At 42.6% G+C, this 26,481-nt stretch overlaps 2 protein-coding genes across 2 annotated transcripts in view; one reads left to right on the plus strand and one right to left on the minus strand.

Moving 5' to 3' along the window:
• The window catches only part of Atg16 (Autophagy-related 16), a 359,788-nt gene that overhangs the window by 297,954 nt on the left and 35,353 nt on the right, over window positions 1-26,481 (minus strand). The window lies entirely within an intron of this gene.
• neo (ZP and PAN domain-containing protein neyo) overlaps window positions 1-26,481 on the plus strand; it is a 230,852-nt gene that overhangs the window by 176,546 nt on the left and 27,825 nt on the right. The window contains exon 6 of the mRNA XM_019047803.2: window positions 21,282-21,483. Within this exon, the coding sequence (XP_018903348.1) occupies window positions 21,282-21,483 (202 nt within the window). The remainder of the gene's footprint in view (window positions 1-21,281; window positions 21,484-26,481) is intronic.

Genomic DNA, 26,481 nt, shown 5'->3' on the forward strand with positions numbered 1-26,481 from the left:
TAAGTAACGCACTGCCTTCATTTTTACTTTGAAGAGGGGAGGAGGCAGGAGGCTATCAGCCGAATGAAGATGACTCTGAATTTAGTGCTTTTTAAGTCAAAGCTGGCAACAAGAATCAGTCGATTGTTGGTGAGACCTACGGCCACAATTTCAGCTTGCCGAATATATTAATTAACGTTCCGTATCAAATTTATGCCCTAATAACGACTAAAAGTTTATAATTTTATGTCGGCTAATTCACCGCCACTGTGGAGATAGTATTCATCTTTTCCACTGATGTGCACCATGCTTTTGCCCGTGGCAATTTTGAGCTAATTTTACATTCAATCCTGATACACGCTGCAATGCTATGCTATTCGAAAAGGGGAAATAAAACTGTTACGAAAAACTATAACGGTCAAACCTCGGCGATTTTAGTGTATTATTAAGAATTTTGGAGGAATCCACCCTTTAATTCAAATTTTTCTTGTTCGGTTGAGCTACGGATGAGCTGAAGGCACATTGACCGAAGGTAAAAAATTACATTTTACACTAGAAATTGGAGGTTTCAAATAATATCTGGTTATGTCGTTCCGGCTTAACTGTATTATCATTAACTTCCACGGCGGGGACAGGGAACGTGTACAAACCAATTTGTATAATTATAGACATATGAATATATATTGTCGCACGGTGGATCGAATCAATTAGCGAAGTCGGACACAAAATTTTTGACTAGAACTGCAATTTTTTATATTATTTGTCACATTTTAAACTTAAAGGGGTACTTCCTGAAGAAAATTTCACGAGAAAACGAACGGAACCGCTCCTAGAACCTCAAAGTTTTGGATAAACGGAGTTATAATCGTTTAAAGTTTCCAAATGTCCGACCTCTCCTATTGGCTCGTTCCACCGTGTGTCGATACAAGATACAACCATGCTTTTGTTCGCCCTCGATCGATCAACCCTGAAACTTTCGATTTAATCTGTGCACCACTGACGCTTTTCAGCCGCCAGCGAGACTGTATCTTTCATCTTCCGCCACCGGAACGTGCCTGGTCGAGCAGCTTTCGCTTAATTTCACCGCCAACGGTCGGAAAACCCACCGGCTAGCGCGACGTCCCATGAAAATCAGCGGGCACGTAGCACCCGCCACCGGTTTTAATTAGATTTCGGGCGCCGTAACAAGACTCAAATGGCGGTATGTGACGCGTATTCGCGATAGTGAGAGTTTTGACGCCAGGATTCTTTGGGTCTCGATGCGGCCAATAAACCTCGCGCGTTACCGGTGAGAGATATACACGAGGAAAAATGTCGTTTTGAAGGAATTGACCTAGTGGCGTTCGAGCGGAATATTTTCTTTAATTCGACAGTGTTAAAAATTTTGGAGTTAAATTCGGCAAAGACGTCGTAAAGAATTCGGGACGTCCCATAAAGGGTTGACGGCAGGGCGTTGACAGTGTCGTTGGCGACGCGGTGTCAGTCCCCCCCCCCCCCACTTCGAGTTTCCCAAGAGGGGTAATTCTGCGCTTTACCATCCCTAGAGCCCCATCTCCCTCCATCCCTACTCAAGCCAGCCCCAGGTAACCGTTGTTTGAGACCATCAAGCTCGAGTCACCTGGCTGGGAACCGAACCCAGAACCTCCCGATCATAGAGATTGTGACGGAAGAGTTTGGTTACTTGAGCCGAAAACTTGGGTGCATCATATGAACCAAGGTTTTCCGCTAGTATGATAGTTCCCGAGGTATGATATGACTCAGAGTGGTTTCCTGCGGACTGATTGTTAAAATTGATAGACAAAGCTATAGACAAAGAAGACAAACGGGATATGTAGGGATCCTTTAGGCAGAAGTGGATAGTTGCAATGAACATAGGAGGTAGGTAATTGACTAAGTAACAGCACCCCACGAGAGATCCTGTCTTTAGACCATCACACCCTTTTATTCCATAAGAACCACCCATTTCAACCAATAGGATCGCTCCATACTCCCTATGTCTTCTTAATCTATAGCTTTGTCTACCAATTTCAAGAATCGGCCAGCTGTGATACGGAAATCGATGGTTCTGAAAAGGAGAGTAGACAAGCGAGGCGGACGCATAGCTCCTTTGGCACGGTGGAAGGTGAATGAAAGAAAGAGAGAGAGTCCATCCCTGACAGGCGGGCAAGATTCCCTTTCGATGCGTCGCGTCGTTGTCTCAGGAATTAGGCCGCGATGGAAAGCTCGTTTGGAGTTTTCGGCCGCGAAAAGGGGCCACGCCCGGACTCGGACTCGGGCGTGTATAATTGTCGGGCGGTATTGTTGCGATGTTGGATTGAGCCGTGGCGCATGCGCGGCTCGCCGTGGAATTCGGAACCCGCCACCGCCGCACGTCGTTACGCCGTCTCCGACTCCACTTCCTCCACCTACTTTTCAACGTCCGACGTCCGACGGCCGACGTCCAACGGCCGACGCGACGCACGCACAAAAAGCTGAGCCCCAAGGTAAACAAAAAAGGGATTGCCGCTGACCCACTCGCCAACGAGCGCTGATCCGGTGTCTCTTGTTCCCAGTGAGTCGTCCGTCCACGAGGGCGGGAGTTTCCATCTCGGTGTTGCCTTTTACGCCTCCGAAGCGGCATGTTCCCACATACAAACACGTACGACAATTTTGCTCGATTTCGATAATTACATTCGTCATCACAGGTAAAATCTAATCTAATCTCACCTGCGGGCTGATTATTGAAATGGATAGACAAAGCGATAGACAAAAAGGACATAGGGAGTATGGAACTATCCTATTGGTTGAAATGTGCGTAGTTCCTATAGACTAAGGGAGAAAATGATGGACTAACTGTCGGGTTTCTCGTAGGTTGCCGTTAGCTCGTCTTTCATCTACGTCCTTTGTCCTTCGTCCATTGCAAACATCCGCTTCCACCGATAGGATCCCTCCATATCCCTTTTGTCTCTATGTCTATAGCTTTGTCTATCAATTTCAATAATCGACCCGCTGATACGATCTCATTATGAGTCAAATTACATATGCGACGGAAGAAAGAAAACCCGTGTGAAGATTTTCCCCCGAAAGAGTGGCTCGGAGACTTAAACGCAGGAGTAGAAAAGGTAAAGCCACTTTCAAATCAGGGGTCCAACAATTATTTTGCTCGATTTTAATAATTTAATTAGTAACCATGGATAAAATCTAATCTGATTTGGTCTAATCTTTAAAGGTAGATCCAGGGAGAGGGGAGCGTATGATGCATGCGCCCCCCTCGACCGCCCGAAAAAAGAAGGAAGAAGAGAACAAAGAAAAAAAGAAAGAACGGAGGAAAGAGAAGGAAGGACGCTCAGATTTTTCCTGACGAAATTGACTCAAACTGCATATTAGATCCTTTAAAATTTTGAAAACTTTTTTGGAGGGGACCCCCGGACCCCCTTACGCCCTTTCCCCTTTCGAAGTGTCTGGATTCACCCAAGCTGATCTGATCGAATTGTGTGTCAAATTACAAATTCGACGGAGGGAAAGTAACCTGTGTGAAGATTTTCTCGGAAATAGTGGCCTGAAGACTTCAACGCAGGAGTAGCAAAGTTGAAGAAACTTTCAAATGTGCAACAATTTTATTTTGCCCGATTCTAATCTAATAATATTGAATACGACGATTATTGCAGATATAGCAAATGGTTAAGAAAACATAATTGAAAATAGTTTTCAGGCAAGAATGAATATTCCCTGACGTTTTTAAAATTCCCTGACATTTCCCCGTTTTCCCGGTATTCCCTGACTGTGGCAACCCTGTCACCGTCACTTTCCTTGACATTTTGGGTTTTCCGTGATTTTTGAGAACTTCCTGACATTCCCCGGTCGACCGTGGCAACCCTGCTGGACGCAATGCCCACGTGCCGCTCGTTTCGTTGATTGGATTTGTCTGATGAGTCGTTGCGATTGATGCTGGACGATCGAGGATTGGTACGAAGACGCCGGCCGCGACGCGACGATGGCGATCGGGCAGGAGCTTTTGTCTTGTCTCGCTTTGGGTCATTAGGATGTGATCGCTGCTCATCGATTCCGTCGATTTCGTCGACTGCGACATCCGTATTGTTCCGCGCTGGCATTCCTCGACGTTCCCGGCTACCGTTGCCTCATTGTTTTCGGCCATCCCTCGCCCTTCCCGCCGGCCCCCGTCTTTTTCCGCCCGGATTTCGGCTACCGCGGTCGTAGCCGTCTCGCCCGGGTCGCGACTCGGATTCTTCCGAGAACGTGGCTTTCCAATAACAGAGGTCGCACCGCAAAAACAGGTCATTACGAGAGTACAACGTATGAGCCGAAAAATAAAGACAAGAAATCTAAAATTGTGCTTCCTCCCCCCCCCCCCCCCGAAAAAAAATCCAAGATCCATAAGAAAAATAATGATCCATTACTTAAGTACCGAAATATTAATACATAAAAAATCCTCGATTTCTCATAAAAACAGAGAAAACTATTACGGCTCCAAAAAAATAACTTTTCTAGATCATTTGAAGAAAATGTATCAAAGATGAACGTATCACTTAACGAGGCGAAAGTAAATAAATGAACGAAATATAAATATGAATAGGTAAATGATGAGACAATAAACGAAATCAATCAACTGCAACTGATTGTGAGTACTGAAGGTAACTTTTCGCGAATCGAAGGCTCCATGTGTCCGCTAGGTTGCAGCACACTACGCTAAAACCTTCTAATGACTCATGATCAGACACAACCTTTCCTATGTTTATTGTTTATGCTCTATGATACTCTGTCTTCGTGATAACAGGATTTCATACAATACAATAATCTAATACGTAATTACGTAAATAGAGAAAGAGAATTCTTGCAATACCAGAATTATAACCAGGGTAAACGGAAATTACATTCATTTTTTCCTCCTCATATTATGTTGAGCCTTAGTGAAAAATCTTTCCCACTTTCCTTCCGCAGTTTTCCTTCTGACAGCAAATTGTTAATCATGTTCTCCTGAAATCCTTGCTTTCATTTAGTAGATTCGGAATTTCTCATAAATTTTAGGAATTTAAATGCGTTTACAGAAATTTCTGGCCAACCAAAGGCAGAAGTTGCCTCTACGCCTTAATTTATGAAGGTAACTTACGTTCTGTGTAATTAATAAACCATGCTGGCCCAAATATCTGAAACCCTCTACTGTGATAACATTCGAATCAGTCACTGTTACAGGGACAGTAATATCTTCAATGTAATCTATAGGGATATTGTAGGTATAGGTATATCGTAACAAGTTAACAGTGAAACTAGCAGACCATGTATCTCGTTTGCGGTGCTTAAAAATCTCCGCTCCCATTTTATTCTTTTGACAGAGAACAAATCATTTTTCCTCCTTGGTTTTCACAGAGTTTTCTTTGCACAGAGAAGAAAAATTGCAGAAGTTTTTATAAATTGATGTTGGTTGGTTTTCCGTGTAAAGAAGAAAGTATATGAAAGGAAGTCTACAACGTCGCAAACCGAGATACGGGGTCTGGTAATTCCACCGTCCAACTGTATTTTACAGAAATTACATTGTGAGTATGGAGCTGATTACTAGAATTACTATGCATAGATATGTACCTAGGATAAGGGTGGTTGCAACAGTATTTGTCATGAATGGTCCATGACACCTGCAGAAAAGATCGGTGGTTCCTGAGTGACGATAAGCAGGACTCGTAGGTTTCGTTGAAACGCATGATTCTCATATGTATCTGTAGAGGTATAGAGTTTTGGCCTGCTGAGGAGTTGAGTAAATTAGGAGCCATTGCTCATAAGCTGATAAAGTTAGGAGGAAACACGATGAAACTGTAGAACTTTTGATACTTTGAGAATGTAAACAAAGACTCAACCTCAAAAATCTTTCACAATAATATTGTGTACTCAATTTCCAAAAACTCTATGGTTCATGAATTTTTTAATCAAAGGTAAGTAAAAGTTCTCCAACTGGATGAGAGATGGCCGTAGTGATCATTCGACGAAATTCTCTCTGAGCCATTTTACCTATTCATGGAATCAAGTAAATGTAGGTCCCCGTTTATTAGACGATGCGACGCATGAAAAAATGCCAGGCGAAAGCAGTATCTTTTGTTATTGTAAGTCATAAAATCAGGTTGTAGGTAAGAAAACTTCCTCACACATGGAGGTGATGTAACTTTCAACCTCATCTCCTACATAGTCTGGTGGAACACTTATTATCGTCTTACGGTAAATAATGGAGAAACCTTGTTTTATCGTCTCAAAGCGAGTCCTTAAGGAAGGTTATTTACCTTCTTTACTGAAAAGTAGACAACAGGCCAGTTGAAATTTTGCTCTCATTGAGCGTTCAAATGCCTGTGTTAGGTCTGCGGAGATAACACATAAGGTGTCTTGCAATGAATCTGACGGAACCAAATTCACCAGAGAGTGAATGAGTAAATGAGTCATGAAACCTAGAATTTTTAGTACAAATAAGAGGCTAACACATACCTTTGTTATGGAGCAATGTGAGAGGTAGAATGTAGCGGTTTCAGAGTAGAGTGTTATAAGGAAGATTTATGAAACTGTCGGTGCCGCAAAAAATCTTAGACTTTGAAAGTACACAATTTTCTGCTACTTCAGATATCTCAGATTTTTTGACACCTAGTTAAACTCAATAATTAGAAGTTGTGAACTGACAGGGATGTGATGACGACATCGCTTTGAGAATAACAGATATTCTATGATCAAGGATACACTCGAGCGGTCCTTTTCATAATTTGCAGCGATGAGGTGGTGACAATTACGAAGGTACAAATCCCTGCGCTTGAGCTGCGCAAAATGCTCCAGTCGTTTATCTATGCTATTCAGCATAAAAATGCAAACCGTGTTGTAATTGGTGCTTGAGAACAACTGTGGTACACTAGTATAATGAAGCATTTTGCATGTATCGCAAATGGCAGATCTCCTACCTGACATACTTTAATTAACCCAAAAACACGAAAACAGTCTCTGAGGTAGCATGATAATTGGTCAAATAATTTCACAGCATTATACTTCAGAAACTTTCACAAACTTCACGAGGTGGGCAGAACGAGTCTGAAGACAAGACACGACATACGTTGAATAATTCCAAAATATTATGCTTCAAATTTCAGACAATTTCACAATCTTAAATTTCACAACACAATCTTATACGAGGCGGATGGATTATGGAATTAATTATGGATGGAGGGAGATGGACGAAATATGAAAACACAAAGGAGTAAGCGAGACGCGAGAAGCAAATACGGGAGAGTAGTGTCATCTGAATCTGAATCGCGGCTATGTACCTACAGAAAATGAACATTGATCTTATTAAGCCAGAAGAGGGCCAAAGACGCCAAAACTCATGAACCAATCAGAGAAGGGCAAAAGGATGGCAATACTCTCCAGTACCTAGGTCAAAGACACATAACCTAGATGTAGGCGAATTCTACTAAGGTCTCCGAATAAGGTTATCACCGGTGGAAAAGTTTTCGGAAAACAGAACGCGAATCTTGAACTTTCAGAAGTAATTATAGGATAACTATAAACCGCAAGTGCTCCGACAGACCAGCGCTGTATCAACCAATACAGCCGTCTCCACTGGCTCTTTTCAATTACTCTTGCGCGCTCAGACGACACGTGATCTCTACAAAACACCGCGCAGGGTTTTTATACATGCTCTCTAATGTATAATGTGTATTTGAACGGTTTTTTTTCATACAATACAGCCTCCTTAAAGCGCTCTCCTATATAAGTGGGAAAAAATTGAAATCATCAGCTTAAGTATTTTATACTTTCGTATGCGGCAAGGTCGCTGACTCATTTGCCATTGCCATTTGCCAAAATGGAGAATTTGCAGGTGTCTGAAATTGACGAATTTCGTGTTTGAATGGAAGCTACCTAGTGAGCTGAACACAAGGATACCCTTGGTTCATGAATTGAACAATTATTGGACGAGATATGACAAAATGGTCTAATCTGCTAAAGTACATGCGTTTAAATGGAAAATGCTGCCAGATGACGTCTCTAGGCGGCGCATTTTCTCACTTTTAAATCTGTTTCATACTATTTCCCTTGGCCGAAAAAACGTATAAAAAATGCTGCAAAATCGGCTCTTTACGCTCTTTCAGATGAAGCAATAAAAAATTTGCGTGCAAATTCTCCATTGTCAGGTAGGTGGTATTGTTCCTTAGCCATCGATTTGCGGAAGAGGATTTGGGAACTTTGAAAAGCAGCTACGTTCTTGCGGATAAGAAATGGCAAAAATTGAAAAGTTATTTGATAACATTCGGAAGCCCTGTCATCCTCTCTCCACTTCTTCTCAACAAATATGCTCACCCGTCAACAAACCGCGAGGAGGGATAAATTACGCTGAGCGCGGCGTTTACTTGCGGTTGCGCGGGTCTAAACAACAGAGTTGCCAGATCTATCGAAAGTATCTTATAAGCTTAATGTTAGCAATGGGAGATAGTGACATTCGCAAAAATTGGGCAACCATGCTCACGGATTACCTCAGTCACTTCCCAACTTTCAAATGATATAATGATCATCAGCATCGCACCACCGCTAGTAAACACCAATTTTTTGCGTACTCCTTTACCTTCCTGCCTCGTTGATGGAATATTGCGGACTTCCTTAAGCTAACTACAATCAGCCCCTACTCATAGTTGTTACTCAAACAGCTCTTTTCTTTCAGAGGCCCACATGATTTACATTGTGAATAAGAGAGGCTTAGAGAGACACTTAACATAACATCACCGAGTGGACTATTTTAACAAATTGAGACTAAAATTCAGCAGTTTTTAGGGCGAGGATAGGTCATAAAAAAGGACTACAGAGCTTTATTTCTCAAAAAAAATTAAAAATTTGAAAGAAATTATTTTGTGGGTCTTAAAGGAACTTTGTGCCTACTTTAAAGTGTGTCGGACTGAAATAATTTTTCCTCTCGTATTTTTCATTTTTTGCGGTGACAAATAATCGTAATCCCTTGCAGGATGTGTTCGTGAAACAATAGGTTTTCAAAAAAAGAGTGAGAGTGAAAGAACCAATGCGTTTTCCGCGGAGAGGGTGAAACTTTTACAGTTGGTCTCGGGCTAAAATTCTGAAATATATTTTCTTGAGATTTTTTACAGCGAATACTTCACAATTGAACGAAAAATTGAGAAATCATTATTATATTCAAAGGACTGCCTTATCAAAATTATTTAATACCTGAAAATCAAAAGATTCTGATAAGAAATAAAATTGGTATTAAATTAAAATTAAATTTAAAGCTCATAAACTCCTCTCGTCATGGGAGATGATAAAGTAGCTCTCCTTCACCAGATAAATACATCGTAGGAAAAAGTGGACTGCATTTTGCAATTTGGAACTATAAATTCTAACCCGGTTTAAAGACGACGTATGTGCCATTAGTTTCCCTATGCACATAAGTGTTTTTCCAGAAGACCTAGACTTTATAGTTCAAAATTGCAAAATGCAGTCCAATTGATAATCAATGAAACCGCGAGTGAACGCGAGATGATAACATGGCCTCTTTGAATTCTCGTCTGAAATCAGTCCAGGTGAAGACGGGTAGCTTGGGAGGAAGCGGATTTTCTAGGACTCTTAGAATAAGGGCGCGGATACCTTGAGGCAGAGCTGCCTGTATTTAAGGTGAAGAGCCACCGTAAATGGTAACTATATCACAAAAGGCAACACGGGGCTCAGGTCTCACCTGTCTTGTGGAATCGCGTGAACGAAAGCCGTAGACTTCGGCCGCCTCTCGACCGGGTTAGCAGAAAAAGAAGCAACGAGATGAACTATTAAGCTCGACTTCCGTTAGGAGCAATGCTTACTTTTCAACACTCAACTAAATGTACCTGTGATGCGTTTTAAATGACCCACTTCAAAAAAGCAAGAACTGTGAAAAAAATATGAGAGTTTAAATGTTTAAATAGTCAAGAACGGTGCTTCTAGTCCTGTAAGTCGGGAATATTTCAGAAATATTGTCAAGTTTGTGACAATTTTTCTAATGATATTTAGAATCAAAATCGCCAGACAATGTCGTCGCAAATTATGTTACCCGAGATTATAAGTGAATATTAAGAAAGCTCTAAAATTTCCGTGATTCAAAAATCGCCGACAGTCTTATTAATAACTTTTTGACAACTATTGAAACGTTGTTTAAAATACCATCGAATGTACAATGCTTTCAAAGACTACTAAAATAGTCAAAGGTTCCAAGCTAGACTGAATTGTTCTGGCAGTTTCTGAAAACAGCGCTATTTTTAAAACACAATTTGCTCATGAACACATCTTGGCCGGGTACCATGTTCTTCTTTTTTATCGGTGTTTACACTGTGTGAAACACAAGTAACATTTGTGTTGTCGTGTTATATTTTCTACTAATATTTGTAATGAAACGAAACCTCATCCTAAAATCGTGTTGATTCCGAATCAAACAACGACCGAGAAATCGCCCAACCCCATAATCAACCGAAAGTTGTTGATTTCATTTCCCATTTCAACCAAATTTCTATGTTTTTTTCCTCCGAGCCTATATGAGGACTTATCTGTAACAATAGCGGATGTGAAAAATTACCTTTTCGAAACACGCTTAAAAAACTGTTTTGTTCACACAAAACTTTAATATGTTTGGCTCTGGCATAATGTACAGATCTCGAAGATCACATCTCAAGTATTTCCTCAAAATTTTCTCGATGCCAAAACAGTTTTTTGAATGTGTTTCGAAAAGGTAATTTCTCACATCCGCTATTGTTACAGATAAGTCCTGATATATGAAGGGCAGAGAACATATGGCTGAAATCTTGTGAATAAAGTAGTCATGCAAGCTTAGAAAATCGACTGCAGATCGATTGCTCATAGAATGGGCGGAGGGGGAGATAATTGGCGGTGAGGGGGGGGGGGAGGTAGAAGGGCACTGACGTCGGCGGTGAAGTTGAAAAGGGCCGCGCGAAAGAGTCGAATGTGGTAATCATTATCATTACATCTGTACAAGATAGGAATAAATAACAAATTGATTGGAGCGGGGGAAGAAGGAAGGAAGACGGGAAGACACGGTATGACGAGGAATCATTTTTCATGTATCCGTTCGGGGCGGCCGCGGCTCGCGGGGGTTATCCCGATCGCGGAAGAACATGCCGCCGAACATGCACCGCTGCAACGAGTGCATTCTCACGATCTCCGGATTTGCCGACCTAAGCAAAAACATATTGAGTAAACTTTATGTCGGGGGAGAAGAGAGATTCTCAGGGCGAAAATTAGTTGCCAACTCCGTTTTAAAATTTTCTCCACCCACATGGAACACGAGAAAAAAAACCCACATTGGATCTAGAGTCCAGACTCTTGAAAACATTGACAAGAAAAAATACTCTTGATTCAATCGGATTTTTGGCTGGAATCAAGACGAAATCCGCTTAAATTAAGAGGCTTGGTTCTTCATTTAAGCTAGATTCTGATTGAATCAAGAGTACTTTTTCTTGTCGGTGTTTTTAAGAGTCTGGACTCTAAATACAATGTGTTTTTTTTTCCAGTGAAGGTCAAAAGTACGTGTTGAGCTAAAAATTCCAAGATTTGGCGCGCTATTCAGCTACCTCTCACCTTTTACATTAAAATGTGTAAATAAAAAAAATGTTTTCATCACGCGGGCACACGCGGGCGATTTGTGGATTTACCAAAGCCTTTGGAACATCTGCGAAATCCAACATTTAAAACTATCGAACTTGAATTCCTTCGTCGGAATGACAAGTCCTTGCATCCAAAAACGCCACCATCTCTGTGCCTGAGTGTCCTCGTGGGGTAACACTAAACCTAAAGATCCTTGAGTATCTATTTGGTCATTTCTACGCCGACTATGTATAATCGTATGCAGTCGGATTTTGAACTTGCATTCTTCATTCAACATGTGCACCAGATTTATTGGATGGGCCTACGGCGAGATAGATTGCTGAAAATGGGTAGAATCCCGCTGATTTCAGGGATTCATTCCCTTTCAGCTTCTATTTTCAGCAAGATAAGTAGGTTTTGGAATTGGAGCCCCTGATATAAATGGAGATCAGGTACTCGTCGGCAGATAATAAAACTGAACAAACTATTGATAATGGTTATCAGGTACATCTGCGCGTTCTTTGGCTTCTTATTTTTTTTTGGCCAACGATCGGCGAAAACAATGGGCACGTGGACAACCGAGACCGAGACAATTGGAGCTTGGAAAAAGCAAACGGAGCACGGCAACAATAATTACCGGGGAAAAAATAAAGGCAACAAGCTCGAGGGAGATGAAAATAATTTGACCGTAAAATCCTCCTTAACAACAATAATAAAAGTAAGACATTAAAAGGTAAGTGAAGTATCTGATTGACCGGTTGATATCCACGATGTCGCAGAAGTAGCGGTTCGAATTGTCCGCTTCGGATGAACGTTGCGCCGGTGGAATTGCCTTGATCCTGGCAATTTACACTGCTATCGTGCCGTTGCCAAATCATTCCAAATACATTCTCAAAATTTTGCACGAAATGATACGGTAAAACATTTATGAAAATTATATAGATGCCTGCAGTAATCAGACGTTTCTTAGCTGGAATGAGCTACGTAGAAATTATTAAATCAAATGGAACGATGTGCCTATCGATGGAGGGTGCCGAAGGGTTAACGAATATTATGCGAGGTTCGATTATTAATTTCCGTCAAAATAGGACTTTCATACAGTGTACAATTTTTTCCAGAGATTCAAGTTATTTTTTCCTCAAAAGCATTGCTCAGCCATGAATTAATTGTGATAGTATCAGAGCCATCAGATATTTGACATTTTGGAGATAAACTGAGGGGCGCGTCGCCAAAAAGACGGCCAAAATTATGAGAGAAAATTTCGATTATTCTGAACATGAAAAACAATAGAGAAAAGGCCATTTATTCCAGGATTGATTTCGATTTATATTCTGTATAATTAAATCGGTCTATGTACTTGGAAGATTGTCAGAATGACACTAAACATGACATTTTGTAAAATATTTAATATGAATAGTCTCATGCATGTCTTGGTTACATGTCTTTTTTACGTTTGCTGCGGCCTTTCGTACGGCTGCTAAGAGCCGATAGTCAGAGCTGAGCCTCACTGCAGAAAACCCGGCAAAGATGTGATCAGAAACAGATTTACTCGTTAGCTTTGGCTGAAAAGAACGACTATTTCCGCCAACAAGCTCTATAATCAACTCTACGCAGGCTTGCTCCGCGCTCTTCACCACAACCGAATCACATTAGTCACCAAGTTGCCAGGTGGATACAATACTAACAACATTTTCCCTGCCATTATGATTTATTTTCACTGCGGATTGACACTGACGTCTTCGCTAAGAACTTCATTTTCCCGCGACAATTTGCTTCTAAGGAGTTGGTGGTGCAGATTACTTCAGTCTGGAGTAACCAGCAAACGTAACAATCTCATAAAATATATTAGACTAATTAGCAAATTTCTGTGGCTGAGGAGATAGCCGTAGCCAATTCTCTTCCAGGGAAATGGTGCGTTTTACTTGAAATGAATCTAACTGTGGAGAACAATTCCTACCTCGCAACGCTTAGGCAAAGTGAACTTTCTTAACCCCGACAATTTGCCGGTTTGAACTTCCTGCGAGGAAGTTAACACAAAGTTAATTTGCTAGTTAACTCATGGTGAATTGCTATTCACTCGCAAAATACAAAAGATGCTTAAACAGAGATTATAACACAATTTTTCCTTCTGGTTCATTGGACCCTTACCCGCGAGCTTCCTCTGCAAAGAACAGTCTTGATAGTACATTTTCCCTTCCATGTACCTCTCCTTCCCTCTGCTTCTCCAGATGAAAAACCTCTTTAGATCATGCCTGCTGAATGTTATCAAGTGCGATACTGCAAGAATGGTTCATTATACTAAGCTTTAAATTTTACAGAATTTCGTGAAATTTCATTAAATTATCCTCAAAGTTACCTTTGAAATTCGGGAGGGGGGGATTTCTTTTTTTTTTGCCCTCCCCAAATCACTTGCCCTTGCGTTTTGTCAGCGGAGTGGTCAGTAAAGTTACAGGCGGAGTACCTTGATTGGACTTCCTTTTGCGATTTTGAACTACAATTTCTGGGTCATTTTAGAAACAGCATAAGTGTCATACGTTTCCCTATGCAGGTCTTCTAAGGATGAGCTTGAAATTGTAGTTCCAAATTGCAAAATGTGGTTCAATTGGTAGAGGGAGTGTGGACATCTCGCCTTTCCACTTGCTTAAAGGACCCAAGAATGACGGTGCTTTGTTTAGGTTTTTGAGGATGGGAGGGGGTCTTTGCCAACTTTTTACGGTTATCACCAACCGCACTTGCTGTCAAACTTACTATATCTAACATGATTTTCCTCGGAAATAGCACATGATTAGCCGTAAAACTAAATTTTAAGTCATTTTATACTTACATCTACTTACAGCGTCCGCCATTTTTGGGTCCTAAGAGCTCCATTATACTCGAGATGGAGGAGCCAATCAAAACTCGTAACCACAGGGCAATACTCTCCCTATGAAGCTACTCTAGTTTTAGGTTACTTTACGGATTACGTTGAGGCAGGACGGGTGACTGCGGTCGAAAGCTCATGAGTCATGGCACGTGTTCGGCTACGTTACGAAAAACGGCGTATCTACTCGAGGTTTCTAGTAAGAGATACGTGGTTCTTTGATTAGTGAAACAGTGTTGGTGAGGAGGGGGAGATTAGGATGTCGCCGCGGAGCTGGTGCCTCACCGTGGAAAAATCGCGTAGCTTGAGTGGAAACTCTGCGAGGAAATGCGGTTTGGCTGAGGACGGGACGACGCGACGCCGTGGACACCAGTAGCCGAACACTTAGGCTCCCTAATGGCGGGTGCGGCCATTAACCAGGACCATTACCACGCGCCGGCCGGCACCCGTTGGCTTCCTGTCAGGCTCCGCTTCTACCTATTAAAATCACCGATCAGTCAAACTCAAAGCTCCTCGAATTTCGGCCACTGGGCCTCGCTCAACGCCCGCGGGCTCCACCGACGCCACCCACGATATTGCCACGTGGGCCGTCGTCAATGGAATTCCTCCATCTTGTCTAGAATTTTGGACTAGGCCCATTCCCTGATTTTGCCCTGATTTTCGGGAGCGCATTCCCTGATGAGAAACCGAAGATTTCTCCCAATTCCCCGGGATTTTCTGCGGGAAAACACGGAAAAAAGCACGAGGTTGTTGGATGATATGGACATTTCCGATTAATTGTGGTAGTACACCAATTAATTATGGTAGCACCCCAATTAATTATGGTAGTACTCCAATCAGTTAGGTAACTAACCCAAATTTGCGGTACTACCCTAACTTGAGTTGCGGTACTACCACAATTAATTACAAATGTCCATACCATCCAAAAAATTGGGGTGGTTCCACAATTTCAGGGGATAACCCCTGACTCTTCTTTTCCGTGAAGAATATAATCCTCCAGAGTTCCAGAAATGAATATCGATTTTAATTCAACTTTCAGCCATTTCTTTGGCGCACATTCAAAATGTTGATTCAGATAGCGTTCCTGATATTTGTATTATCTGGCCGATGAAAGCTTCTCCATTCTTTTGATGATTTGAAGCCTCAAATGTGTAACTCTAGAAGTCAATAATAGCGCTCGGTCGGATTAGACCGCCTTTGAAAAGGAAATCATCCCTAAACAGGAGAAGAAGAGATTCCCGGTTTCTGGAACAGATTCCCTGATTTTTCAGGTAAATTTTCATTTCCTGATGTGTCCCGGTTTCTCCCGTTCTAGACACCAGGCAGTGGAATCAAAATTATGAATCATCAAAAATGAAGCAAAACCAGAGATTTATCAGACATCCGCGGAGGTGGAAAACCGACAATACAGCCATAACGTCACGTCGGGATTAAGGCCAGGCTATTTGCTTCCCAAATTATCGGATCGTCCGTAATACTGCAGACACCATTATTTTCAGTTGCTTAAACGCCTACCACACGTGTTTCACCAGGCGGCTAACATCTTCTAACCCATCTTTGCCAGAGTTTACATGGGATGAGTTCAATCAGCTGCGTTTTCACGTAGATTTGTGGTCAAAATACGTTATTGAGTACACAACTTCCGCGTCATTAGTTCAAGATGAAGACTTGACTCCAATCTACTTTCAGTGTACAGCACAGGTGCAGTAGTCAAGAGTGTTACCTACTATTATTAAGAACAGTAGTTTAACCTGATAATATACCTCAGCTACCATTTGGATAACACACGATCATGTCGAGCCTCATTCCAAAATACAGTTGCGAAATAGAGTCTCAGCTGAAAATTCTGACTTAGCCGAAGCTTAACAGGTGTAAAGTCGATGCCTCCCGCCCCATGTTTCCGCTACATAGTAGCAAAATCTCTATGTCCGGCTGGTTGTCGTACGCAGCTACACAGATGAGAAAAAATGGTGATGGCGACTAGAACATATTATTTTAAACACCACGATTCTTTGGTAATCTGCTAGCCTAGCTCAAATGCTTGGCTTTGTTATGCATGCGTCTGATGGGTCCTCTAGACACATGGTTTACACTGACAGGAGTTCAGCGCTAGCTCCTAGATTTCCCGGGAGTCGGAAACACGGAGGAAAAAAAAACAAAAAAAACACGGTTTTCGTAATTTACTCGCTCGTTGTGTTGCACAAATACACCCGGTAGTGTAACCGTGAGTTTCAGTGCTTTTATTGATAAGCATCATCACCATGATAACAGTGCCATTCTGGTACTGACAAAAATATTACAATGTATGTTAAAATCACTGGAAAAAAAAGTCGCTTGGATCTAGAGACCAGACTCTTAAAAACATCGACAAGAAAACATACTCTCGATTCAATCGGATTTTTGCTTACATCGAGAACCAAGCCTCTTAATTTAAGCGGATTTCCTTTTGATTCAAACAAAAATCCGATTGAATCAAGAGTATTTTTTCTTGTCATTTTTTTCCAGAGTCTGGACTCTAGATGCAAGCGAATTTCTTTCCCAGTGATATCACTAAGCTCATCACTACAACTACTAAGATTCTCAGTAATTCTGACGAGGATTCTCGTGAAATAGCAAGACGGTGATATGCTCGTGTTATTCCCGGAATAAAGCAAGCTTTTCAAACAACCACTACCATTATTTTTATTGTGTAGTGTGTATGCACTGCCATCCAACTCAGGAGACTTTAACAGGTGGTTAGGAAAATAAGCCCGCGACACACGGCATTTAGCAGCAGAAATAAAATAGCCCAGATAAGGAGACATGGTCCCGAAAAAATTCAGAGGCAAGAGGGATAAGTCTCGGAAAAGTGCGAAAGAAAACTCGTATCCAGAAATGTTGGAGAAACAAAGAGAGTTAAAGGGAAACAAAAGGGGAACGTCAGGAAGAACTGAGGAAGAGAGTACAGCAGGAGAGGCGCTGAGTGTGACCTAGACTTGGAGCAGTACAGCATCCATCATCAGAGGCCCGGCCGATCAGCTGTTGGCGGCCCTTTCAGAGGCACATGCACACCGACACGACTCGCCTCTAATTTAATTACGCGTGCGAGCTCGCGCGGCTGCGCCTCACCGCCGCACAGTGGACCCAGTCAATTAGAGAGGTCCGACATGAAATTTTTTACTATAGCTGCAAATTTTGATGTTTATTTCGTAAAATTATAACTTTCAAAGGGTGCTTCTGGAAGAAAACTTTACTGGAGAACCAATAAAACCACTTTTAGAACTTCAAAGTCTCGTATAAACGGAGTTAAAAGCGTTTAAAGTCTCCAAACATTGTCCGACTTCTCCGATTGACTCGATTCACTGTGCGCCGGCGCGGCCGCGGCGATTGTGCGGCATCGGTGTGATAGCGCCTCGAGAAGGCGCAACACATCAGTTGCGCCGACGCGACACGACTCATAACAGGGCTGACGAGATATCAATCAGAGATATCCCGGCAATCCGGGATATTCATTAGATCCCGTCGGCCCTAATCTGATCCGCGGATTGATTTCGCGCCGTTTTGCCACTCTCGGGAAGGTCTCGCGCACTCCCAACAGCACCGCGATACCTCGGTACTCTTGAAAATACACCTTCAACACAGCTACACAAGCTTTCTACACAAGCTTCAGGTACACAAGCTTCAGCTACACAAGCTTCAACTACACAAGCTTCAGCTACACAAGTTTCAACTACACAAGCTTCAGCTACACAAGCTTTCTACACAAGCTTCAGCTACACAAGCTTTCTTCACAAGCTTCAGCTACACAAGCTTCCTTCACAAGCTTCAGCTACACAAGCTTCCTACACAAGCTTCTCAGCTACACAAGCCTCAGCTACACAAGTTTCAACTACACAAGCTTTCTACACAAGCTTCAGCTACACAAGCTTTCTTCACAAGCTTCAGCTACACAAGAATCGCCGGAAAAAAAGGTAGGAGTCAAAACCCAACTTGGACATTTTCGACTGATCGTGGGAGTACCCCAATAAATTAGGTTACTGGCCCAAATGTCCCGGTACTTCCAAAATCGATTGGCAATGTCCAAATCATCCAACAAATTGGGGTAGTGCCACAATTTCAGGGGATAACCATTATCACTTTTGTTTCCGTGATGCACCCATGCAATATTGTAACTTCGATAATAATTAGAATTGCATTTGGTGAGGATTACCGAATATCGATGCAACCATTTCCACCTGTGTGAAACTTCTCCAAAATAATACAAGCTAGAACCATGGATCTTTTTCATTCTATAAATACTCCCCTGGTATCTTAACCTAATGAGAACCCTCAGTTTTCTCTCTTCTTTGATTAGATGCTAAAGGGAGCGAGGGACTAAAATTCCTCCCGAATTGGAATAAAACGCACCAATTTCTTTTATCTTTCGGATAATCCTGTAGCGGCAAGTCAACAAGCACCATATTAATCAATAGACAAAATAGGGTCGAAGCGAGAAGATCAGAAATTACTAATTCCTCAGTTCTATTCAAGTCTTAGACATATGATCATCATTAATTTGTAACATATTGGTAATATCAATTAATTAACTTGACAGATGGGTACGTAGCCGAAGTGGTTAAAAATGTGACCAAAAATTATAATGAAAAAAGAGTTTTTAATGTAAGTTAATTCTTACACATTTTTACCACTTTGGCTACACACCCACCTATCAAACGATGATTATACGTAATAGCGGTGGCATCATCGTAGTTCTCGCAAAATCCACGTAGGATTAAGTGTTTAAATCGAAATTCCGTGGAGCATGCATGAGATCCATGCCCCTGTCCGTTCCTCGCCGGGGAAACTATACTCCTGGCTGGATCCATGGAGGTTTCGCGGCTGGGGCGGCGCGGCGGGAGCATGGAAGGAGTTCATCTCAACACCATGCACCGTGTAATTTAATTTGATTTCCGTTTTCCTAATCACGGGCGGCATCTGGCACGAATGGTGTGCGCTCGCACCGAGATGGCGGTGCTCTCGCGGAATTGGGAGAAGCGAGTCACGAACTCCCAACTTGCCTCGATCCCCGGGCGCGGATCTGGCGGTGGCGGCCACTGCGAGCGGCGGATTTACATACGCGGCTTTGTACGCTAACGACCCCGGCCTCGCTCGGCGGGGAAAAACGTGGTTTCCACCGAGAAAAAGGAATCGCACCTCTTACGTGGAGTACCTTTATACTGAGAGTCAAGACAATGTGAATCAATTTCTGATTGGTTCCCGTATTTTAGGCCTTCACGGTGTCACAAACGGGAATAAAGATTGCGTTTTCACCGATTGCAAAGATTATAATCTGGAATGGACCAGGGAATTACGGGTTCGGCAAGGAGCAAACGGAATGAGAGAGGGAACGGAGAAAGGAATTTGAGAATAGGCCGATCAAAGATTACGAAAAACGTTCAATTTGTGTAATCTTTATTCCCGTTTGTGACTCCATGAGGGGGTGGTGTCTTGACTCTCAGTGTAAAGGGACTCTATTCTTACGTTGCTCGTCGAGAACCTTTTTTCCATGCTGCCTCGATAGCTTTATGTTGGTATTCCATTTTTGAAACCAGCAGTCGACTATACAGAGTGATCCTGAAGTCCCGTATTATTTCCGTAACTTTTGAACAATTTGAGAGAGATCAGGGGTGCGGAGAGTTCTCCGCCTTCACATTTTTGGAGGCTGCCTTCGCATTTTTTAAGGTTGTCATCACATTGCTGTCCACCTGAGACTCGCACGCTTTACTGTTCCCTTCGCATAAGAGAGTGTACTTCACTCTTATTTCGCATAAAGGAGCGCCTTTAACTATTTTCTTCGCATAGCGTTACACAGTTTTCTACCCAAAAAGCCGTGCGCTTACTTGGTTTATGCCTTCTGCCTTCACATGTTTTCCCGTTTTTCTAGGTGCCTGCACATTTGCTCCGCGATAGGCCAATCGGCTGATTGAGCACTTTCTGCACACCTGAAAGAAATTCAAATCAAAGTGTCCCTAGGACACAGGAAACGATTTTTGGGAGCCCCCCGAACTTTAAGAGGATCCCTCTGAAAAGAGGCAAGAATTCGCGTAGAGTATTGTTTTTCTTGTGAGTGGGCAATTCTAACCCGCAACCAATGTACAATAAAAGCGTTGATATCCGAGCTAGCAGTTGATTTCAGTAGTTTTCGTTGCGCGAATCGTGTTTCACGTGAAATTCTGATGAGGAGTCATTGATATCAGAGTGCTTAAATTCTTACCTTGTTTAATGGTCCTCTCAATGTAAAAAAGCGAACATAGCGAACTTACCTAACTTTTCTCGGAAAAAATATTTAATCGGGAGCAACGAGGCAAAGTTGGAATGATCATACGGCGTCGAAACACATCATAGGACTTTTAAGCCCCATTATTCGATGCCGCGATTATTCTAACGCGAGTTGGAATAATCGCAGCAAACCCAGTGAAGCCGGCGTTGAACCCATATTAGCGCCTGCAAGACTGAATGAATACTGCTCGCATTGCGCCAAACGCAGTGCAGTCGGTCCGTTGGCGTGGGCCGCATATTAGCGCCTACAAGACTGCGTGGATACTTCTCGCATTGCGCGCAGAGCACAGTGCGTGCTTTAATCGTTGTAATTTCTCAGTGTCTGGCCTATCATCTGCTCCTGCGGCCTGCGGTGCAATGGACACAGCATCCAACCAGTGTACAACGCGAGCCTGCAATCCTCGAAGGATCATGGAAATATTCCTGATTTCTGTTAACTTCCCCATCCATATATTTCGATGCTGGAACCTGATAATGTTGCCTTCCGTTCAATAAAGTGTCGATTTCTTAATATTGTGTTGGAGTTTTGTGTCTGAAACTAAGTGTTGTCATGTTTCAGGGGCGCTGACGAAGTCTCAGTTTCCAGTGTTCACAATCTACGCGCAGAAGAGCTGCTTGGGCGTGAAGCCGTGCGAGCGCGCATGGTGCTTCGACAGGGTGCAGGCGCACCGACTCAACGGCTACGTACAACGGCAGCAGACTGCAGGCTCCCGACAGGAGTGTCTCGAGCTCTGTCTCGGCGAACGGGAATTCCCTTGCAGGTAAGACTGAGTTCAATCCTTCATGGGACACGCACTTCCATTTCAATTGGATTGCATTTTGCAAAAAGGAACCACTAGCATTGCAATGATGCTAAGATTGCGCAACTTCATCTCTTGCAATAAAATTGCGGAAATCGTGAAAAACTAGGAAATTTAGATGGTAATTTTTGTCTTAAATCTACAGTTTTTAGCAAGTAAAATAGAAACTATTGATGAATAATCGGGTTTTTCCTCCAAGACAAAAGAAGTTGCACAATCTTAGCAACATTGCAATGCTAGTGGTTCCTTTTTGCAAAATGCAATCCAATTAATGCACTTCGAAAAACTTGAAAAAAATTCAAGTTTGGATTGGCTGCCGCAGATTATCATATGATTAACAAAGTTTCCTTTTTGAAAACCTCACTTCTCCAAGTTTCTCAACGAAAAATTCCTCTTGTTCCGGGTAAATAATACGGTATTGTACTGCAAAATGCAATTTTTACTCAGGGATGCAATAGTGCACACCAATTTGGAGGCAAAAAATATACAACTAGTGGGAATGGGTCAAGTGCACCGGTCACAGAATCGTGTTTTGATGCTCGATTCTTGTAGACGAGCTGAAAGTAATAAAATCTGTCCAAAAAGCAACTCTCTACATTAAATATTAACCGACAAGTGGCGCTTTGAAAAATTCGGTTTATGACGTCATCCACCGCGGTAGAGACACCCTTGGTTTCTTCAACCTCGCTTTCATCCGAAATTCACGTTGAGTGACCAGTGTAAATGTGTGCCTCACTAATTGATGAAAGCAAAGTGGGAGAAGCAAAGGTGTCACTACCGCGGTGGATGATGTCATAAACCTAATTTTCCAAACCGCGGTATCTTGGTTAATATTCAACGAAGAGAGTTACTGTTTGGACGGATCTTATTATTTTCGGCTGAGCTCCAAGAATGGAGCATCAAAACACATCCTGTAACCCTTTACCTATGCTGCGGCTGTGGCTTGAATTTTTGGACAGATGTGCCAGCAATCTGTTTAATTATTTTGACAAAATCACAGTTGAGACTCTTGCCAATCTAGTTCGTACTAGATCCTCTCGGATTTTGTGCGGTCAGATAAGCAGTGGCAGTTGAGGTTGCGAAGTGTCCCAATACCACGAGACCCAATTATCCGAAAGGTGAACGCTCTTCAGCTGACATTGAATCGAACCCACCCCCTCCCGGGCGCCCCACAAAAACACAAGTCGGGAGAGATAGTAGGAACAGGCAAGGCGGTTAAATTGGACGTTACATTTCTTTCGATCCACCTGGCACGGGCATTTTATCGGGCGGCATTAATACAACATTGTTGCGTCGGGCAATTACGAGCCGATAAAGGTCATTAACTGGCAACGCTGGAATAATGAGGGGGTTAAGTAGGCATCCCGTCCAGATGAGCTTCGTTGATGTGTACGCCGCTGCCCGACTTGGAAGTAAACGCCACCAGCTCTGCCGTGATAGCGCAGAGAGCAGTAAGTACATTTCTGCATGAGCCATGGTTAGCACACGCTTTAATGTGTCTCGAGGTTCATCTCAGCATGCACGTACTGCTCTCTTCGCCATCGCGGCAGAGCTTCGGGAGGCGGCCGCACCACTCGGCCAACTCGGATGTATAATGCCCAATACTCGGCGATTACATCAGTATGTATGAGTATATCCGCAAAGACAATAGCCAATAAAACATAGATAGCTGCAAGAGGAGGAGGACCGCGTATCGGCTAATATACTGATATCCTATAAACTCCTTGATATACACGTATGCACGGCGCACGGGGGTCTGTGTACAGAATAACAGTACTCGCTCCGGCTGCAGTAAAGAACGTTGACAACAGTTTTTTCGAGCACGGGGAATGGGTCTCATACGGGCCTCATCGCCGACACGCGACTTTGAGGGCTGGAGGACGTTCCAGGCTCATCGAGCGGCCTGGAAAAGGGAAAAGTCAAAACTACTAATGAGTCACACTCCGGTTCGTCACGTCACGTAATTTGCTGTATTTCCTGATAGAGGCAAACTTCATAAAGTTAAAAAAAAAACATCAATTTTCTGTATACATCTGTACGACACAGAATCGTTGCCCTGACAATGTGCATAGTAGATTCCAGGTCCTACCTATACTTTTCCAGGCGTGGTTGTAATTTTCGTCTTGAATTTATAGTTTATCGGGGGTGAAGATAACTTCTGTTCAGATGATCAGTTAATATTTTCAGGACATTGGAATGCTCTCGGTTTGTTTTTGGAAAATGCGATCCGTTTGGACTTTTCTTGTCCTAGCCCACGATCTCCCATAAAAATTATTCACAGTAAGCCTCCTAAAATTTTCCTCGCCCAGGGTGTCTACTAAAACAGGTTGGTCAAAAGTAAGCACTTTTAAAGTACTTTTTCAGTACATTCTCGAGAAATTCAGTACCACCTCCAACAGAAAAATTCCGTAGTTTTTCAGTACCTCCATTTGATGGAATTAGAAAAATACCAAACATTTGAAATTGCAACAAAAATGACAAAAAATTAAAAAAAACTCCGGACCTTTTTGCGGAATTTCCGCACTTTTTTAGTACTTCCGGACCGCCCTTAAAAAATCAGTACTATTTCCGGACTTGTAGACACCCTGTGCCGCCTCATGCAGTCACTTTTTGAGCTTAATTCGGCAATGCGGCAAGATTGAGAACTTCGCGAAAAACCAAGAGCGAATTAAGACAGCTCGCTGGATTTAATCTCGTCGCGGCTTCAAACGAAGAAATTTCGGTCACTCTGCCGGGCCGCCGTGCTAGACGTTGACCTGGCCTCAAGTCGCACACTCGGTCGGTCTGGACGATTGAACTGGTTTCGTTACCGTATCCACCGGACGGACGGAGCTGTAAACGTGTAAACGTTTAACGGCGCTCTCGACAGGGTGCCGATAAGCATCTGACACAAGGAATCTGCAACGACGTACTTCCGGATTCTGGGCATCACAATCTGCTTAAAAACAAATTATCTCGAATATTTTGAGACTCGGATTCAGCATGTAGATCACTATGCAATAGGGAAAAACTTCAATAGAAAAGTGTTCGGAGGGTGAACTCAAAGACATCGCCGCCCGCCGTCGCCCCCGAAATGGAAGTTAGGTCCTTTTTTATTGATACCCCCTGCAAAGATAAACAAGCGGGATTTTTTATCTACATTTTTGCCCACTTTCGCAAAAAATGACCAAAAAGTCGGCGGTTGGCATCGAGTTAGGAGTGACGTCACTTGGGGAACAGTAGCGTGGCGTGTTTTGCAATCTTTCGATTGATCTGCTATTTATTCCTATGGAAAGAGATCGATAAACAGGCTTTTGGTAGCGAACACCTTAATAATTGATTATTTACTACAGCTTCAAATGGGGAAATACCTATAATCGATCATTCACGCCAAGCCACTGTTGGGGAACCACCTTAGGGGGAGAAAAGCATGAGTGTTCGCTATTTTTAAGTTAGATACCACCTCTTTTGGCTCACTATACATAAAATCGCACCATAAATGACCATAAAATAACCACCAAATCTAACTCGACCTTATGCAAGAAATATACGAATTACCCGTATCCACAGAGAGAAAACATGACACTTAGTCAGCAGTCTTCAAGAATGTCAGGAAACACAGCGTGAAGCGTGAATCCTCAAGTTCAACCAACTTTAAAAGCACCCGTGTTTTCTCACGTTAATTTCAGAGTGATTAATATCAGAGTGCGGGCGATTCTCATGCATTATTAGACAGCGCAAAGCGCGAGAGACCAACACACGTCATCTTTGTGCAACAGCACGTGTTTTAAGTAGTCTAACCGTTTCCTATTATGCCTTGATACGGATAAACGCTGCATGAACTTCAAAAGATGGTCGAATTCTTCCTGACAAAATATTAACGTTTAAATAGAGGAATGAATATTTTTCTTGGAAATTTTCATAAACACTCGATCAAATTGCAAATCAGTTTCTGTGAAAAATTCCAAGAAAAATATCCATTCAATCGCGGGAAAAATAGCTTTTCATTGGGAGAAAATTGGCAGCGCCTCGTGTTCATACGGTCTTTTTCTTAAACACGCCAGAGCTGCTTTGAGCCGCGAAGAACTAGCTGCCCCCCCCCCCCCCCCGATCCGACCCGACTCTTAAAAAATGGAGATGAGGCTTCATAACTGACACACGCGGAAACACTTGGGAAGATGGTGTTGATAGGGAAAAATATGCATTGATTTTGTCTCGGGAGAGCATTACTTATGCGAGAACGGAAAGAAAGCGCCATGACGCACTGCTCTGCCGTGCTAAGGAAAAACGCGTATGAACCTTCAGGCGTTGCCAAATTTCATTTGATAAAACACGAATTTCCCGGTAAAATTATGAATATTTTTCTTTCCATTTTTCACATAATTTTGTACGCAATTTCATCTGAGGCTCCTGAAAATTTCATGGGAAATTTTCATAAATTTCCTCAAAAATAAACATTTTATCGGAGGAAATTTGGCAACTCTCGAATGTATATACGGCGTTCTTCCTTAGCACGGCAATGCTGTGTCTTGCGTATGTCGTGATCCGTCTTACGACGCTCTACGCACTTCGCGCATGCGCACTTGTAGCACTATGAACGAAAACCGGTCGAGTTAGCGTATGAACGCGAAAAGCCGCGAGAAAAAGCAGAGAGCTTGGAATTCAATCCTTTGCCGATGTAAGTGAAACAAATCCATGGCAAAGTTTCAGAACTTTTGCGGACGCATGACCGTTCAACTGAGGAGACTTCAACAGGTGGTAAGAAACGCAAGCCTGCGACACAAAGAAGTTCGGTCATGTCGTTGGAAAGAACAGGCGCGGGGGGTTTTTTTGGGCAACCCAAAATGCCTTCACGATAAACACGGCGGATTTCGTTGCGCAACGAATACCTCGACTCTACTCGAATACCTGACTGTATGTTGAGTTAATGCCAAGTGAAACAAAGACCCTTTCTTCGCGATTGTTTATTACAACGTGCGC

Source organism: Bemisia tabaci, chromosome 1 (genome assembly GCF_918797505.1).
Source record: "Bemisia tabaci chromosome 1, PGI_BMITA_v3".
Lineage (NCBI taxonomy): Eukaryota > Metazoa > Arthropoda > Insecta > Hemiptera > Aleyrodidae > Bemisia > Bemisia tabaci.